Source organism: Eleginops maclovinus, chromosome 11 (genome assembly GCF_036324505.1).
Source record: "Eleginops maclovinus isolate JMC-PN-2008 ecotype Puerto Natales chromosome 11, JC_Emac_rtc_rv5, whole genome shotgun sequence".
In the NCBI taxonomy this organism is placed as follows: domain Eukaryota; kingdom Metazoa; phylum Chordata; class Actinopteri; order Perciformes; family Eleginopidae; genus Eleginops; species Eleginops maclovinus.
The window spans coordinates 21,056,901-21,076,458 of record NC_086359.1 but is presented as its reverse complement, the minus strand read 5'-3'; the positions used below and the strand labels follow the sequence as shown (position 1 = coordinate 21,076,458).

Below are 19,558 nucleotides of genomic sequence, written 5' to 3'. Positions count from 1 at the left end.
CGTTACAGAGAGCAAGCGTGTACATGTGTGTATGGAGCAGATTCTAGTGAGCAGCTTCAACCTTCAGCGGGTTTGGATACATTTAGCATGGCTTTCATTCATGCCTGCAGTCCTTCAAACTTAAGGCTTTGCATACACCTTAGACAATTATAATTAAAATAACACTAAAGCTGTCAAACATACTCATCCAAACCCTAAACTGTAGTTGGCAAAACAAGTGGCCATGAGGTGACGAGCCGAGTGGAGAAACACACGTATAAACGTCCTGATAGAACACCAGGTTTAGATTTCAGACCAAGGGTAAAGTGGACTAACAAACCAAATACAACTCATCACGTTTTTATGTTTTATTACAAACAAACAGTACAAAAGCTCTTCATTTTATTTCAAGGTAACATGTTCCTTTTTTCACCATTACTGAGAAAAGCTCACTTACACCTTAGAAAAATATGTCTAAAAGGTCAATAAAATTGAATCATTTTACATTTTCAGTATTTCACTTTCTACAAAATGACGGAACATAAACATACATTTTCGAAATAAATTGCAAATCAGGATTTATTTACAGCGTGTCAAACAGAGGATGGATTTTTCAGTTCAGACTAGAACAAAAAATGGAATGGACATACAAAACATGTGCCATCATGTGCCCAGAAAGAGAGCCCTCCCAACAGGCTGAGTCCCTTAGTTAAAGATGAATGGATGAGTGTTGACAGAATGCATGTCTTTCAGAGGCAATCTTAAGGGTTGTTAACTTAAGTCCAGTCCCCTCTTCTTCCTCTAGCATAACTGTGTCTATAGTCCATGAAGGGTGGAGGTGATGATGTCCATGAAGGTGGCCTCCACACAGTAGCAGAGCTGGACATCAGGGTCAGCTCCACCCAGCTCCTCTGCCATCCGCTGGGGTAAGGTCAGTTTGGAGGAGCCTCCTCCAGGTGCCTCAGCGCCCCGAGGCTTCTCCTTCAGATACTGCAGGCCTGAGGCAGGTACGGGACAAACTCCTTATTAATGTTATTATTTAAACTCTGTGATCTTTCTAATGATACGTGTTATCTGCAATACATTATTATGCATCCACCTGATTAGGATAGAGAGTTGTTTGCAGAGTCTGGTGAGTACATGTATCAAGAAATGTACCTCATCATGTACCATTCACACATAAAATGAAAGTGTAAACATTCACAATGGAGCTTTAAGATTGTTAACAATTTAAAGCTTCTACATGAACTTTGTAGAGTTTTTTAGGCTCAAAATTCAAACATTCTTCAAGAGTGTGAAGGTACCCAAACAAAACATGTCCACACTATCAAAGCCTTTATCATGTACATTGTTACTATGAACGCAATAGTGTAAAATGAGTTGACTGGATTCCTTTATAACCATGCCAGTCAATGTATACTGTCACTTTATTGTAGCAGCTGTTCAAAATGATGACCAAACAATAACTTTAAAAGCCTCAATAGAAATGTAAAGAGGCATTTGATACAGTGGCTTGTTTAGATATAAAAACGGTACTAACGTGTGATGAGAGGGTCGATGTCCCTGGCTTTGGTGGCGACGTCAGAGGCACACACCTGTCCCACCTGAACTAGCAGACCTGCGACATCATCGTAGAGCGGAGGGAAGGCCTGGCAGAAGGACACCAAGCACGGCAGGATGGGCATGAAGAAGGAGAAACGCTTGGCCCGAGTCAGCACTGAAGAAACAAAAACACATTTACAGTACGCACAACAACTATGTAAACAGTAAACACAGCGGCTGATAGTCTGGTACACACTGAGCTCTTGTGTAATGGAGAGAGAGAACGCTGCACTAACAGCCGGAGACCAGATGGGGGCAGCCACATATAGGGATACAAATACCAAGACATGCCGTTTCATGGAAAGCTGATATCATGTGTACAGACTGCTTTGAGAGTTACAGGAAAGCAGATAAAAAGAGTTAAGGGAGCGACAAACAAAAGCATGAATTCATGAGATGTACTGAGCAGTTTTTCTTACTGACCTGTAAGGAGAGTGCCCATGACACTGATGGCCAGCCGGGCCACGCTGAGAGACTTGGGCAGCGCGTACTGCGTACACAAGTACGACAGCAACTGGATTGCAAAGATCTGTGAGGACACAAACACAGAACATCGGCACATGATCCCCCACTGAGTAATGTAGCGAATATGCAGACAGTGCCCAATAGAGCTAGTTAAAAAACATGTAAGTTTAAGAGAGGCTCTGGCACAAGCCCAGGGCAAGTCTGGGATTTACAGCCAGGAAAATGAGAAGAAATGAGAGGGGAGGTTGGGAGGCCTCACCTGCTTTTCCAGCTGGGGCTGGGCCAGCAGCTCCGGGATGAAGTCCAGACAGATATGGATGGAGGGGATGCCTGCCACAGTCAGAGGCAGCAGAGCTTGAGGGTAACCCTGACGGAGAGAGGCACACAGACAGGAGATATACATCTTCGGATAACAAAACAAGAAATGATGAAGAAGGTTTACAAAGTCAAATCATTCAAATACTTGAATATTCAACTTGTTTAAACAGCAGCTTCTGCTTGGCAGTGTGGGCAGGGAGGATTAGCGTAGCAGAGGGAGGATTGGTTTGATGAAGTCCACCATATGGCTGTCTGATACTGCATGGAGTGGCACAATGTGATGATGACTAATGGGGTCAACATGACTCTTTAAATAACTGACTCAAAAGGCATTATGCAGTCAACTATTTAGACAAGAAGTATTTGCATGAGAACATTCCTTTCTAATGGTGATTATTGAGGAAAGCAAGGGAATGTAATCATGCAGTCGTGTCATTATTAGGGGCTTTCACTAAGAGCCTGAACAACACATGCCTCTGCTGGCCTTTGAATCAGTCTGGACACAACACTCTCTTATATGACTCTGAATTTCTATCCACCAGCCTTCAAACTGCCACAGTAACACAACCAAAAAGTGATCAGCCCACTTCATCTCCCTCCCATTTATTACCTGAAAGTGGACCAATTTGGCAATGTTGGGGTCTGCAATGAACATCTGATGCAGCAGACAGCAGATGAGACATTGCACCTCCCTCAAATCACTGAGCAGGCCTCCCTCTGGCTCAGCGTCCTCCACGCCCCCCCTGGCTCTGGGCCCCCGGTTTCCCCGTTTCGATTTCCCTGGCACGGAGCCCCTAATGCTACTCAGCAGGCTCTCTGTGTTGGCCCCCAGCTGCTGCTCTTCCGAGGTTGGCAGGCACACCTCCAGGAGAAGCTGGACTGCTGCGCTGTCCTGGGGTTTTTATAGAAACAGGTGGTTATCATGGCAAGTGTGAATGGTCATCGTTCATACTTTACTCTATCATATTCAGGCTTTACCAAACCCTCAGACCCAAACCACAACAAATGTTTTTTATGCGAATAGTTTTCTTATAATAACTCAACAATATCAGAAGAATCAATTCAAGGCATTCGCCAGACTTTCTCTTTCACACATGTAGCACACAACTGGAGATTGTCCATATTCTTCTGATGGTTTAAGGCAGGGGTGTCCAAACTTTTTTCACCGAGGGCCACATACAGGAAAATATAGGGAGAGCTGGGTCACTTATAGAGGTGAATATTGTCTCAAAAGTTAAGTTAGCAAAACAAATCAAATGTAGGTGAATAATGCGCGATACTTGAAAACGCTTTCAGAAAACAACAGCTTACATCCCGTCTGTCTTTAGGGTTTCATTTATTGTGTTGGCAGCTCATTCCTTAAAACAGAAGCCTCAGATTGATTATAATAAGAGTAGATATAAAGGTTACATCTCAAGCTTGTTATAGAAATAAGTTATTGGGTTTTTTTTTCATCAACTCAGATTTGTTAGAACATGTTTTACATTTTAAATGACTGAATTTATTTGAAATTGGGCTCATTAATATATTTTAACATATATATTTGAGAAGTACAATATAAGACAAGCAAAAGTTTAATTTGTGGGCCATATTGCATTATACTTTCAGAATTTGCAGAGGGCCGATTCAAAATGGCCAGCGGGCCGCATTTGGCCCCCAGGCAGTAGTTTGGACACCCTGGTTTAAGGCAAAGAGTGGCAGCTTGGATAGAGCTACAGGATGCATGAAACACATTCATAATTTTTAAAATCTTCACTTAAAATACCCTTTTGACAGTCATGAATACATCAGATGATGAGCACCTATATTCAGAAACTGGACATTACACTGACCTTGTACTGAGGAGTAAGCAGGGTAAAAACTGTTTGATTTGAGGGATCTCCATTACACATCCTCCCGGTGATGTCTAGATAATGTCAGACCTGCCGTGCATGTTTGTGGTAAACTTACCTGCGCAGAGAGAAGGGCGTTCTTCAGCTCCTCTCTGGTGACTTCGGGGGTTTCTGGCTGTCCGGGCACACCCAGGTTAGAGACCGTCTGGGTCTGCCGATCAAAGTCAGCTGTCTCCTTCAGGTGGCAGTGCAGGTAGGCTTTAGAGGCCAGCAGGTAGCCATTCAGCATGTGAAGGACTATATCCATCAGAGGAGGACACCTGGTAGAAAAGGTTGAACCTTTAATTTCACTTTTTTTCTTGAATGTACAAATAGACATTAAACGTTGCATTTAGGTGCTCTATATATCTCCATATATGTTCTTTAGTCACCTGTACACCCTTTGATCGCAGCGCAGAACGATAAGAGGGTCCACCATCAGGTCGTTCTGAGTGTACTTCTGCTGATGGAGCAGCTTTGCTGACGGTTGCAGGGCGTTCACTGTCATCACCCACAACCTGCAACACACATCAGTGTAAGCTTTCTGGTTGAGTGTTATAGTAAACCAAATAAAGTAAAATAAATACAAAATCACTCAATTTCACATATAAAAAGAATACAGCACATGAGACATTAGAGCACTTATTATAATAATACAAATCTGAATACTTTATGTATTCCTGGGGGAAACTGGGTTTTGTAAAAACACATAACTTAACTACACGATAAAATAAATAAAATAGATAGAAAGAATACTAATAGTTATATAAATATAAGAAGGTAAGGTACATTGTAGAAAAGAACAATTAATAAGCAAACATGTGTATACGTAACAGAGCATTAGCACTAACACAGATCTAGTTAAGAGGGTAATAATATGAATAATATTGTTGCTGCCATAAACTTAAGCTAACCAAAATCTATCCTGCTGTTTTTCTGAAATGGGTTTGTTTTATTTTGGAGGAAAAACATTTAGATTCAGCTACCCACACATTAGCCTGTGGCAGCATTTCATCCTCAATGTCTTATAAGACTGATGCTAAACTATGAACAGCAGGCAACGCTTGAAGCTCAAAGCCTTCCTGCAGCTTGTACCCTGGCATCCATCAGTGGATCTGTGTGAAATGTGACACGGCTGTCCTCCTGCAGGGTTCACCAGAGCACAGACCTCTGCAACGTTCAACACTATGACAGGCAAGAGGAGAGTGAGGGGGCAACAATCCCTTACATCTCCCTCACTTTTCCTGCCCTGAGTCCTTCTTTTCACAGAACCCTGTTGGATCGATAGGATGTCTACTCAGAGCTTTGGTAACTGTGCTCCTGTGGGCCCCGGGGCAGAGTGAGGGTCACCCCTTGTTCTGTCGGGAGGGTTGGCGCATGCTGACAGAGTTGTTAGGCTCGATATCTCTGATCTATTCACACAATAATCATTGAGCCTGGAGTTAAGGCCAACAACTCTTGTTCCACAGGTGCCCCTTTAATCCATTTACAGAGTCTCACAGCAGCTTTACACAGCCTTGGGAGAGATAACCCCAAGTCAAGTACCTTTGACTGAAAATACCTACAGTAATGAATCTTACCAGGAGGAAATAATACCACTGCTTCCATATATTCAAATGTACGGAAGCTATGATGCTGGTGTTGGTATTATCCTGTGAGTGTGTGTTCCTCATCATGGCAACATGAGATCAAGTGCAGCAAAAGATCCCACATTCTGATTAGAAGATTAGAAAGGCAAGATACTTATTTGAACTGAAAACTCCAATACTCAAATGATGGCATTAATTAAAGGCATACTAAAAGCGCCCTAATGCAGAAAGAATACTCAAATGATCTGGGTCCTAAAACGACCTTCAAACCTGCACTACATAATGGGCTGCACTTTCCAGATAACGGTGACGTATATTTCCCATGGGACATTCAGTGGTGTTCTCACAAGAGGATGTCACAGTAGCGTCTTCTATCCTTCGTCACAACATCTTATCCTGTCAAGATCACGTACCTGCGAGGCATCACGGTGTTGAGGCCCATCCAGAGCTTGTTGAGGGTCTGGAGGATTCTGCGAGGCACAGCTGGCTCCAGCAGCAGAGCCATGCTGGCTGTGAGGGCCTCCGCATAAGGGATGAGGTCTCCGGGTGAGAGCAGCGTTAAATGCTCCAGGATCCGCATCAGCCTTGGGCTGCTGGATGGCAGCTTCTGGAAGGCTATAGGGGAGGGACAAAGAGCTGGATTCATCTTCGAAATATAAACCCAAAGTGCACTCTGAAACCAGACACTTCAAGAACATTGAATAGACAGTAGCAACATCTTGCTCACACTTCTGTTTAAATGGGATAAGGGTTTATACATAATGGTGGCCTCAGTAAATATATCATTACAGAGGTTTCATGATTTAACATTAATTGAGAAAAAAACTGTGAATCTATGATGACACGTTTCTAACCTAAAGAATGACAAAAGGTAGGTCATTAACTGGAGATGTTCAGGTCCACACCAACGCACCTTTTCTCTAATTAGAAACCTCTGTTCATTTCCTAACACAAAGCCCCAGGAGCTATTATTCTATTCTTACCAAACTTTCCTCATCATAATTAATCCATTAACTGTCTGTGTTGGCACCATTATTCTCAAGGTTCTTTAAGGTTGTAAAGCAGATGTTACAATTACACCAAGAAAGACCAATTTGTGAAGGTGTGTTAGGTGTATACATTAACCTGCATGATGGTGTGTGAAACTGACCATCTGTTACACTTTTGCGTTTTTTGTCAAAGAAAGAAAAAAACAGTTACAGCCCAAACCTCTGAAAGTATTAGCCTTTGAGCTAAGATTTTAGGCAGATGCAGAACACTTCTGATTCCTTGGGTTCTCATCACTGCTTTTTTTCCCCCATGACATCTTTCTTGATTCACTTTGGCTGACATGTATATATGTTTTGTTTTTTTAATTACACACACACGCACACACACACACACACACAATGTTAAATCCTTCTTTTCCCTTCCCCTTTTCTATTTCCCTTATTCAAATATGTAGGACAGATTTCATCACTTTTTAAAGGAAATTTAAGCAGAAACATATGAGGACTGACAATGAAAAGAGTTCACTCCAGGTAAATCAAAGAAACTATTCTTAATAAAAGGCATACAGACACACTAATATGGATTACTTTTATGTTAAAATACATTTTTCAACTGCCCCTTTCTACAGCCGAGTATCACTTTCTCCAAACTGGGAGGATGACAACTGAAATCTACTCTAGGGTTTCACACTTTCTACCTCATATAAGCCCTTTAAGCTCTACCTCATCCCTTATACCCTCCCTCCTCACCTTGGTGGAGCTGGCTCTGAGTGTATCTGCAGGTATTGCTGGGGAGCATCATCTTCCTCAGCAGGGGCAGAGTGCCAGTCACTTCCTCTTCACACACCCAGTCCTCCACCAGACACAGGTGGGGGTAGTTTGTGGCCAGCAGCCTCAGCAGGGCCGAGTGCAGACCTGGGAACAGAGAAAGTTGTTTTGAGTTTTTTACTTACAATCATTTGGTGTTTTTATTTCTAATTTTCTTTAAAAAACAATTCCAAGAAGAGACAATTGCCCAAATTCTTCTTCCAGAAAAATAAAGCAAATATAGCTGAGGCCAACACAAACAGATTCAAAACTTTTTAAGGTTGAGTAGTGATATTCACTATGAGAATACAATATTAGTAAAGCAAAACATGGACAAATGTAATCGAACGAAAAGTCCATGTCTCACCTCCCAGCTCCTGCTGCAGTCCCTGTGCCTGGGTAACCAAGTACTTAATGGGGATCTGGTCCATCAAGGATGCTGAGTAGGACTTTGGCTTCCTCTGCATCATGGCTGAAAACAAAGAATGAAAAAGGGTTAGTGCAGCCCATAATGACAAGACAGGAAATAAAAAAGATGATAACATAAAGCAAGAAAAGGAGAAGACCAAGCCTAAGTGTAATTTTGCAGTGTGAGGACCCCAGAGGCGTGCGTTAGAGGAGCGGAGGTGATTTTTCATTGACGTAGGTTCATTACCGCTGCTGATGGGCTTCATTACTCCTTTTTTGAAGGCAGCTAGAGCACTTGGGTAAACACAGCAATTAAAGAGATGGGCAAAAACTCTCACATAAATCTGGCCTAATGAAAGGCAAGATGGAGAGCTCGTCATGGGAGAGAATAAACTCTGACTAGGCTAACTGCTAATGCTCCATCTAACCTACAGCTGTCCTAGTTAGCTCCACTCCCACAGCCATTGTATTTGGCTCTTTGTCAGCCCTCCATTTATTCTCTATGAAGCAGCCAACATTAAGTGCCAAGAAAGAAAGGGATGAATGACTGCACATCCAGAGCAAGAGCATCCCCTACAACTTAACAGGCCGACAAAAGCTGCCTTTCTCCTCTCACTGCCTGACAAATTCCGTCCATCTCACACACAATGCCTCCTTCAGCAGAGGAGATGAAAATGAATACACTTTGGACAGGCAGAAGAGGAGATAATAAGAAAGAGAAAGAGAGAGCCAACAGCACAGTGTTACATGGACCATGGGTATTGTGTTGTACACACCCAGCTGTTTGGTGCTCGCCAACAGGTTCTCCTCATAGGACAGGATATAGTAGAGGATGAGGAGTTGGGTGGTGATGGAGTAGCGCTGCCGTCCTCCTCGACCACCCTCCCCTTGCTAACCAACGGAAAAAGAGAATCAAAACAAGGTCTCAATCATCAGCAAATGTTGGGATGGATACTTTCAAAACATTCACAAGCAGGATAAAAGTTTCCAGATTGACAAAAAAAATAACTTTATGCATTATTGACAAAATGAGGTCATAAATGTTTTTGCAAGAACAAAACATAATCCATAACTCCTGAACTCTGATAAAAACTAAAGGAATCTCATTCAAAAACTCAGAAAAATTAGAGGGTAAGTGTTGAGGAATTTACAATACAACAATGGAAAATATTAGATATAGTAGTATTGGTGTGGACCAATGGGTCTTTGTCTTGTTTTACAATACACATTTAAAACATAGTGTATGTTTATAATAAGTCCATTTAGCATAACAAGGTTGGTAAAGGTAAATGCCTTTAGAGTTAGGATGATGAAATGACCAATGAGAAGTTAGGATTTTATAAGCAAATAATCTGCAAAGTGCTTTTGACTCACCCCAGCAGCGCTCTGGAAGACATTGAGGATCTCCTGCTCAGTGATTGGCTGGTTGGTGGCCTCTGGGTTGGCCTTGGATGCTGGAGTGAGGATGGAGTTGACGTAGGCGTCTATTAGGGGAATCAGTTGGGTGTGGATCGGGGTGGTTGTCTCGCAGAGTTGACGATAGATCCAATCCTGGGAGATGGAGAGTTCCGAAGAGCAAAATAAAAACCAGACCTAACAAACAACTAGCAGATAGTTGTCAATCAGTGCACATCACCCACCTTGATGGACACTTTGTGCTTGGTGAAGGCTCTGCTCCGGAGCAGCTGGTAGATGCAGTGGATGGGGAGGAATCCTGTGATGGTGGCACTAAGGTTGTTGGTCACTGCGACCCTCACCGCATGGGCTGTAACCACCTACACAACAGCAGAAAATTCAAGTCATCTAAACCACAAACATAGTTAAACAGACAAGTTTAACTATGTTTGCGGTTTGCCTTGTCTGGAACACAAAAAAAGGATGATGTACAACACCATGAAATAATTACAATGTTTTAGAGGGGCATTTCATTTGATCTTGTCACGTTATTTTATTAAAGCTTCTCCATTTCGGAGCTTACAGTAGCTCTCCATGGGGAAATGATTATGTTTTGATGAGAATAAAAGCCTGCACAATTTAATGTGAACATTAGAAATAATCGTGAGAAAATGTGCATAAGGATAATAATGTATGTAGCTGGCTGTACCGAATAGTTTCAAGCTTCATTCACAATGTTCACAGTCAAATTCTAGCAATCTCACAATGAAATATCCCACTGCTTCTCCTTTGTCTTTGTTTGTCTCTTCTTTCTCCATATTTCTGCAGTTACAGGTAAAAAAGGTAGTTTTTGTATTATACTATTTACAGTAATTCAAAATGTTCTTATCTAATCAGATATTTGCTTCCAAAAACATTTGCTGGTGTTTTGTTATTTATAAACAACCTCGTGGTCATGGCACTTCTGACTGTTAGCAATACTTTATACGTTTAATTACAAATGTTTATTAAATAAATAAGATCATTTAATCACTTTTTTAGAATCAAGGACTTAGTTTGACGAGTTTCTTTTTTTTGGACATTGAAGTTTTGAATATAAAAGTGCACTAACAAAACGTTATTCAATAAAAGCATTAAATGACATTGGGTACAGCAGTTCTATGTACCTGTTCTGTGAAGATCTCCTGAGTGAAGATAGTCTTCATCTTGCTTAGAGAGCTGGGCTTGATGGCAATCTGTAAAAAGTTGAACAACGACATATAAAAAAGAAAATCAACAATGATGGCAACATGGGGTAAACAACCTGCAGGCTACAGTGCTGCTATTTTGTAATTCCCTCCTTTCATATTTCATAAGAAAATTCTACATGGCACGCGCAACATTGAATTGAGAGGCTTGCCCTCGGGGGAGAAACAAACAGGCTCTAAATCCAATTACATTACACGTCTTAGTGGAAAATACACAGAGACAGGGAAACTACTTAGCACACAGGCAGGAAACAACAGTGCACTTAATAAGTTATAAAGCAGCAAATTGGCCAGAGGGTATACAGTGTCTTGGTAGATATTTGTATGCCGTTTCATCAGTTATAGTCTGTCAATGCACCCCTGCTGCAGAGGAGGCCGGTCGCTGGTCAGCCAGACTGATGTATTGATCACTCCCTCCCTCCCTCCCACATACCACCTTACCTTCATCCCCAAAGTAGAGCACACCAACTCAATAATGGAGCTGAGCTGGTTGCTATGGAAATACATGGCAACCAGTAATAGCATCTCTCCAAAAGAAGCAGAAACGCCCGCAGCGCTGTAAAGAGGAGGACACAGATATGCATGCAAGGCAAGTGAGGGTAGATACTTAGACTTGTCCTTAATCCCGTCTTTTACAAGACTGAATTTTATTCAACTGATTATGCTAGTGGCACACTCACACACCTTATATCAGCCCGCATCCCCTGAAGTCACTTAAGTCTGTGATGATTTATGCATTATGGAATAGAGTCGAACACTCGTATACACTGCAGCAGTTTTAATTTGCTGTTTCGACAGGCTATATAAACTTAATTTTAGCATTCCAACAAAGAAAAGCTTTGCGGAGTTTATCTCTCCCATAAAACAAAACAGGGAACATTGACTTATTCCAAACATTGGAAATAAACAAAGAGAACTCTATTTAAGTATGAATTCAGACATAAATGCCCCAGATTTAACAAGTAATTTGAACTTCTACTGCTCTTTGTTTATTTTAGGAATATTGGTTTGGAGGTTCTTAATTAATTGTCAATAAACTGTATAGCAGACCATATCAGTTTCATCTGTGTGCAGGAAACCTTTCTGACTACCTTTATAAATAAGACAGGTACCAAAGACAACACAGTGCTTTCACAAGGCTAAAAACACAACATTATTTGAAATAGATAAAGTAAAACCCAGGAAATCTGACATTAAACACTGAAAACGCAGAATGATATCCTGAGCACGTGCTTTTTCCTTATATTAGAAGAAGTTAACAGTATAATCTATGATTTTGTGTTATGGTTTTACAACTCCTTAAATTAGTAGACTTTAAAAGACACTTATTGTTATTTAAAATACTTTTCACTGTTACACAAACTGCATGCACAACCCACCATATACACCTTCCAGAATTGTTAAGAAAAGGTACTGCTTTTAATTATTCATTGTAAAAATGCTGAGCACTTTATATAATTGGTGTTAAAAGATATGTGCAAAATGTATCCATTATTCATATCTTCTAATATTAGTTAAGCATTTAAAAACACACAAAGTAAACAGTCAAGCTTGCATAATTGAATTAAATGTAAAATGGTCCGAAACCAAATGCCTGTCTAACAATGCCTCTTTATTATAAGAACTGTACGGTGATCCTCCTTACCTCTCAAAGTACTCCTCCTCTTTGATCATCCAGCTGAGCCACATGACCATCAGCTGCTCCTGCTCCGGAGTGCTGGACACACACAGATAATAATGCTCACACTGCATATTACAAACAATATTCAATCCTCAAAGATGCAGGGTGGACTTCAGAACTCCAGACTGTTGTTGATGAATACAGTTTTTGATCCAAAAAACTGTATATGTGGTTAATGAGTGAAAACAACTACTTCTAAAAGAAGGAGTCAATGAGGCTTAATGTACCTGACCAGAGTAGGGAAGGCCAGCAGCTTGCAGAAGGACAGAGAGACAAAGCGGACCCCAGCCGGAGTGGCTGGGGGCCGACTGGTCATCAACTGCAAGAGCTGCTCTGCCTCTTCATCTGTGGGTCTGTGGAGCGATCACAGTGAGATTATTATCCCTAAGACGTTGCCTTTTCAGAACAAATCCAATACTTTAAAACGATTGTGGAACAAATCAGGATGGGAACAACGTCCTTTTGACCTACCTGAGGCCTGCGATGCCCATGAGGGCGCAGTACAGACGCAGCAGAGCGCTCGCCTTCACCACATGCTCCTCTCTGAGGCCAGAGTACCCGGAGCCGGGTTCCTCCTCCATGCCACCGTCGTTGGGCACGTGGGTGCTGCGTGAGCGCGGCAGTATGGCGACTAGCTCCAGCAGCAGCTGCCTGCGCATCTGCCACAGTACCGAGCTGCTTTCTCTCTTCCTCTGGCAGAACAGGGAGGAACACATGGACCGGGTCAGGATTTATACCCAATGGTTAGACTAAGGCTCTACAGTTACATTGTTTTTTATGATAATTGAACAACAATAGATTGACGCTATTGTGGACAGCTTATTCTCTGTACATCAAACATTTCTCTTTTATATGTTCTAGTGAACGTATCAGGACCACACACACACACACACACACACACACACACACACACACACACACACACACACACACACACACACACACACACACACACACACACACACACACACACACACACACACACACACACACACACACACACACACACACACACACACACACACACACACACACACACACACACACACACACACACACACACACACACACACACACACACACACACACACACACACACACACACACACACACACACACACACACACACACACACACACACGAAAGTGGGGCTTATTCTGTCCTGACGTGATGCCACTCCTACTACATTAATACTTTGTTCTGAATATCTAATCGAAGTTCATAAATCATGTAAACATGAACTAGTTTAACCCCATTTCATCCAGTCGATTCGGATGATATGCTGGCTCCGACATGGTGCGACTCTTGTAACATGCTCCATAAGTACAGCACAACATCTTGTATTGTCAGCTTACACACAGTCCCTCTGCTCGACACGATGAGACACAATGATTTCAGCATAACAGATTGAATCTTGCTGCATTTCAATCCCCTATATGTTCAACTACAAAGCAACTTCCGAACCATGTTTTGCATCTACTGATGTTTTTGTGTGCCTAATTAAAACGGCATTACATGGAATACAGGATAAAGCCTCACCTGTTGTCCATTGCGAATGAACATGCTGAACCAGGTACGGACTTTGCTGTTGGTACCCAGCAGGAGGCCGCTGACGTAAGAGACGAGTGGACTGACCGCCTCATCTGGAGTATCTGGTCTGTAGTCCAGAGTCAGAGCCACTCCCAGGCCAGGCAGGTGGCACTCCTCCACCTGGAAATACACCCAGTCAATTGCATTATTATTACACTAGTAAATGATTCTCAAGGCCTGAGTTTTGTTTAAAAAGGAGAAAAAAAGACACACCACTATTTTGCACTACAACTCACAGCTAATTGTTTATGTATTCTATTATAATCAGCAATTAAATAACACATCATTTTGGAGTTATTTGATTAACAAATTGCATCTTATGTGTAAATATATTATTTTGTCCTAAACCACGAAATATGCAGTGTTATATTAAACAGTTCAAGGAGATGGAAAAGCAAATATTCTGAGATTGTTGTTTTAAAAAAGAAGCAGTTGAGTAATTAATTATCAAAATAGCTGTTGAATAATTCGCTGTTTCTACATTAATCATTTGAGCTCCACTACACATTGTCCTTTGTCATTTATCCATGCATAGTGTACGCTCTTTTGAAAACACTCACAACACACTTTAATAAAACGTGAGTCTTGCCGATGCATTCTTCAAGAATCAATATAAGAATTATTAATTGTGGCTGTTCATTTTTATTTATAAATGCAGCCATATTTCTGAAAATAATTGGCAACATTATAAACAAACATCCAGAAACAACATTGTTTAGAAATTGAAGCAGAAGCTGAACATTTTTAAGAAATGTGTGAAGATGTATTACTTTTAAATAAAAAACACTTATGAGGCTAAGTGGGATTCTGGTGTCAAGGAGTCCAGAGACTATATTGAAAGTCTGACTGACCACCATGGCTCTGATGTTGAGGGCCTGTGAGGGGTTCATCTGACATAGCTGCCTGAGGGCTTCAGTCCTGCGCCGACCACCCACACTCTCCTCATCCTGACGCTCTCCATTCTTGATCAAACCTCGACAAACTGCAAAGGTGGACATTTCAGTCAAAAAGCAGCATATAACATCCTTAAAAAAGAAAAAAATGCCAATGTAATTGCCAAGTCACATTCCTCCATAATTACCCTAAACTGTAGAATCATGACTTGTTTATTTGCCTGTAAATAAGATTTAACAGCCATCATACAATCTCTCACTAGTTCCTTACACTTCTCCACAGATGACAGTTTAAGACAACCTGCTTGTGGTTGAATGAGACTATGGAATGCAATAAAATGATATCAGTTCCATTTCTCCCACTTGTGAATTATTTCATATGCTATAAAAAGGAGCCAGCGTAGAAAGGTCTGGTTACCAGCTTGTGTTCTACCTAGATAGATAGATAGAATCGGAGGATGAAACCCTCTTTATTAGTCACATACATGCACACAGCAGAGCACACACCGTGAAATTGGTCCTCTGCATTTAACCCATCCTAGTACTAGGAGCAATGGGGAGGGGGGATTGGAGGTGTCTGGTGCCTTGCTCAAGGGCACCACAGCAGGGCCTAGGAGGTGAACTGGGACCTCTCCAAGTAGCAGTCCACTTTCCATATTTCAAGTCTGTTCGGGGACTTGAACCGGCGACCCTACAATTCCCAGTCCAAGCCCCTACTGACTGAGCCACTGCTGGACTACCTGAGAAGACCGTGATGATTCTAGACAGAGCCATTTCCCACACTTTACTCTTACACCATTTTCAATTGAATGAACGCATTTTCCAGTAACAAAGACAAAAGGATTACTTCATGTGACTGCTTTGTAACACACCCGAAAAGATATCGAGTTAAACCTGACTCTCTGTGTGATAAGGAGGCACCAGAGTCGGGGGGTGTTTTCTTATAATGTGTCTCTCAACGCACTTTGAGCCAGAGCACAACAACAATGTTCATCATCACACACACACACACACACACACACACACACACACACACACACACACACACACACACACACACACACACACACACACACACACACACACACACACACACACACACACACACACACACACACACACACACACACACACACACACACACACACACACACACACACACACACACACACACACACACACGGCTAGAAATAGAGGATATAAGGCTAAACCCACAAAGAAAACATTTGAGCTCAACTAAATAGCAATCTGCATATATTTATAATGAAGCTATCACAGAAAGCTTCTAATGTCATTTTAAGTAAATCCCTAATTCTGCCACAGCAGGCACACTCACTAACCAATTAAACAGCCACTCTATTTCACACTTTTCAACTGACAAAATAATGTGAGACAGATGCATTACCTTCATTGAAGCTGTCGGGGACATTGGCAACCAACAGGCACAGAAACCAGTCTCCATTGCGGACATGAAGCAAAGCCTCTGCCACATCCACAATGGGGAGCAAGGAAGGCAGTTCTATGAAACAAGAAATTACAGATAAAAATGTCACAAACAGAGGACGCAATTTATGAGGCAAGTTAGGTAGTATTAGGAAGTTTTTCAAAATATGTTTGTACAGTATATGTTTATAAAAATCACTGTATTTAGCACCATAACAGTTCCACAAAAATGTTAGGTCAAATTAACAAGAGGAAAACATGATTTTTACCTGCTTGTAAAATGCAGAGGACATCAGCTACCTCGTCCAAGTAAACAGGGCTTTCAAAAAGTTCAGACGACTTCAAGAAAAACTCTCCATTCAAGTCTACCACCTGAGAAACAACAAGTGAACAGAAAACAGACAGTGTGGATAAATCATCTGAGTCATTTTATTGAAGGACAATTTAAGTACAAATAATTTAAAAATTAGTTTGAGCAACTGTCAGAAATTAGGTAATCATTTCCAATGCCAACTTAGTCTTTAAAGAACAAATAAAATAAGCTGTTTAACCTTATTTCTTACACCAAGGACACATTTCCACAAGTTGCCTATTTCATGCTATAATTTCTCTATATTTTAACAATATATGAAGCATGTAATATATCACTCAAATCAATCACTCAGCCAGCTTTATTGATGGGACTCAAGGTCCATTTTAAAAGACATACAACACTCAAATATAAACTAAAAAAGGGAGTTATACCAATGTTTCCACAGAGGTGACTGGTATCATACTATACTTTTCCTTTGTTGATATATTCTAAAAACAAAATTGATTTGAAATTGACTGAACATGTCCAAACCTAATCTTTTGATTCAATTGTAATTCATACTTCTTTTTGTATTATTTATTATTTATGTAATGATGTCATCAGCACTTAACCTAATCTATTTTAGCATCTTTTTATCTTTACTCATGTTGTCAGAGTCACGTGTGGACCTTATTACCTTATTCATGATCGCCAACAGCTCACTGAGGGTCAGACGGAGTCTCCTGAGGGGATCACTGTGTTCAAACTCCAGCGTCAGGCCATGCTGTAGCTGTGACACCAGGATGCTCTCTCCATTAGAGCCACCTGCTTTGTGCCTGGAGGGAAAGACAGCACATTGTGTATACTGCAAAACAATAATATATGGACTGGATCAGTTCTATTGAGTTTTATTAAGAACCCATGTCTGTAAGACACAGAAGCAGTTCATCTAAAAATGACCAGACTTTATCAATAGCGATATCACCACGTGTCAGTTAGATATACCTAAGCTGCTGCTCCTTTCGTGCATCCTGCTCCAAGGCATGAAAGTCAACAGACAGAAGTGCTACAATGGAGTTGACAGCTTCCACTCCAGAGAGTAGGCGGAGGATAAGCTTCTTGTCCTGTGCCCAGGACTGGCTCTGATCAGCTGGAGCACACAGAGCCATCCTCACAAGGCAGGGCAGCAGCAGCCTCAGCTCAGGGTCACTGAGGGCAGCCAGTCGAGACACATCCACCTTCTGCATGGCTTCAAATGCATAGGAGCTGACAAACTGCAGCCCTGCACTTTCTGCCATCTCGATGAAACTAACCTTGAAGGAGTATACAAACAGACAATTTAGAGCAAATGAAGATGTCATCTGAAAGCAAATACAGTGGACAGTCTTCTAGTCTTGGCATTCTGATAATAACAAACTATAAAAAACCAGGCTACCAAGTAGGGTAGCCTACAGCTTGCAGTTTAGGCCAGTTAAATTACTTGGTCAAAAGAACAAATGCATTTATTTCTTGTTTAACTAACGTTATTAAGTATTCAAATTATAATTCATGTGTAGTCAAAAATGATTCAAAAGCTGTTCCTGTACATGATAACAGAGGAACAATATATTGATACACACACCAAAAAGCTCACAATTGAAAGTGAGGTCTATCGTTGTGTGCCATTTGTTATCAATATATCAATATAACTTTCCTAACAAAACAAAGTAAAAGCTGGATCTCACAGATGACTAACGGCAATCTTGATGGTGCTAATGCTAGCTTAGACTTGGAAGGTTATATATCGTTAACTTTAACCGAAGTGGAATTTGCTTGCGCCAATACAACACATTATTCTGATTCATGTGTAGAACTTGCACATGTTTAATATATATATTAACAGCACAAGTAATAACGTAAAATACAGCCAACTTGAATTATAATGCTAACTAATAGCTAACTAGCAGTAGCTAACTGGCAGTAGATAACACTCATTCACCATACCATTGCTTAGTGAGCGACTGTTAGCATGCTAACAGCTAGGCTAACTTGTCAGGCTCGCGTGTGCCGACTGGTCCCTCTCTACATTTTAAACATTCAATTACAATACAACAATTAGACACAACAATCTTACCTCTCCTAGTAATATGATACTTAGTCTTTAAAAAAGAAATGTCACCATCTAGGCCTTCAGACCTCGGACTCTGTTGTGTGCCGTCAGCCTTAAACGCTATGGTGGGAGTCCAAAGCCAATGACAAGAGAAAGAAGCTCTTCTTAGCTGTTCCGGTAGGTTTATGGAAACGTCTTAGTGTTTGTATTTTTGTCTGTCTGTTATTGTTTCCCCATATCCACTTGGAAATGATGTCAATCTAAAGATATATCTATGTCAGTGTGACAGTGAAGGGGCCGGTGTTTTAAGCACCGTGGAGCAGCGCTGCCTGCCCGTATCACTGACAGAGAGCGGAGTCAGCGCCACAGGGCTGCGATGAACATGTGCTGGGCAATATTGACATCATGAACGAGTATGGAGTATACCTTATTTCCTATATTTCATTTGCATAACAAAGCAGTCACTGTGGCAGTATATCTTTCTCAAGTTGTTCGGCTCCTTGGATAAGGCAACATATCTTCTTATAGTGACACTATATGTGGATACCTTTCAAACAATAGTATCAATCTATTCGCCAAGCTCTGGTGGCAGACTTGCTAGAAATCTATGATAAAGATACATATATTGATATGCTAAAATATACATTAAACACAGGTATTATGAACGTGTTGCTTTCTAAAAAGAAGTTATAATTTACACCACATTAAGAAGTACTATCACATGGAATACTTGGTTTTAAAGGCAAAACAAACATCCCAAGTATTGATTTATAATATATATGATATTTCAGTGTGAATTCCTGTACGTTTCTAAAGGCACATTGACAGAAGTTGATGAGGGATACAGGAAAACAGGGCAGGACCTCTGTGTATACAAAGGCTGCTGACAGAAAGAAGAAA

General features: G+C 41.1%; 1 protein-coding gene across 1 annotated transcript; it reads right to left on the bottom strand.

The window, feature by feature from the left end:
- Positions 1-332: 332 nt before the first annotated feature.
- ints2 (integrator complex subunit 2) lies at positions 333-19,020 on the bottom strand. The gene is made up of 25 exons (XM_063896101.1): positions 18,683-19,020; positions 17,575-17,882; positions 17,267-17,405; positions 16,547-16,649; positions 16,240-16,353; positions 14,793-14,923; positions 13,891-14,061; positions 12,823-13,043; positions 12,579-12,704; positions 12,316-12,387; positions 11,112-11,226; positions 10,590-10,658; positions 9,669-9,803; positions 9,403-9,579; positions 8,805-8,919; positions 7,988-8,092; positions 7,564-7,728; positions 6,238-6,439; positions 4,628-4,753; positions 4,315-4,516; positions 2,975-3,256; positions 2,306-2,413; positions 2,005-2,110; positions 1,520-1,696; positions 333-977 (listed from the first exon to the last, which is right to left on the bottom strand). Exons 2-25 carry the CDS (start codon positions 17,865-17,867, stop codon positions 796-798), a joined length of 3,636 nt encoding a protein of 1,211 aa, XP_063752171.1. The 5' UTR covers positions 17,868-17,882; positions 18,683-19,020; the 3' UTR covers positions 333-795.
- Between the last annotated feature and the right edge of the window lie 538 nt (positions 19,021-19,558).

Coding starts and splice junctions, on each gene's coding strand:
- ints2 (XM_063896101.1), bottom strand. CDS start 17,867: ATGGCAGAAAGTGCAGGGCTGCAGTTTGTCAGCTCCTATGCATTTGAA. Junction 14,062..14,792: donor TCAACATCAGAGCCATGGTG/GTCAGTCAGACT, acceptor GTGTATTTCCAG/GTGGAGGAGTGCCACCTGCC. Junction 9,580..9,668: donor AGCACAAAGTGTCCATCAAG/GTGGGTGATGTG, acceptor TCCATCTCCCAG/GATTGGATCTATCGTCAACT.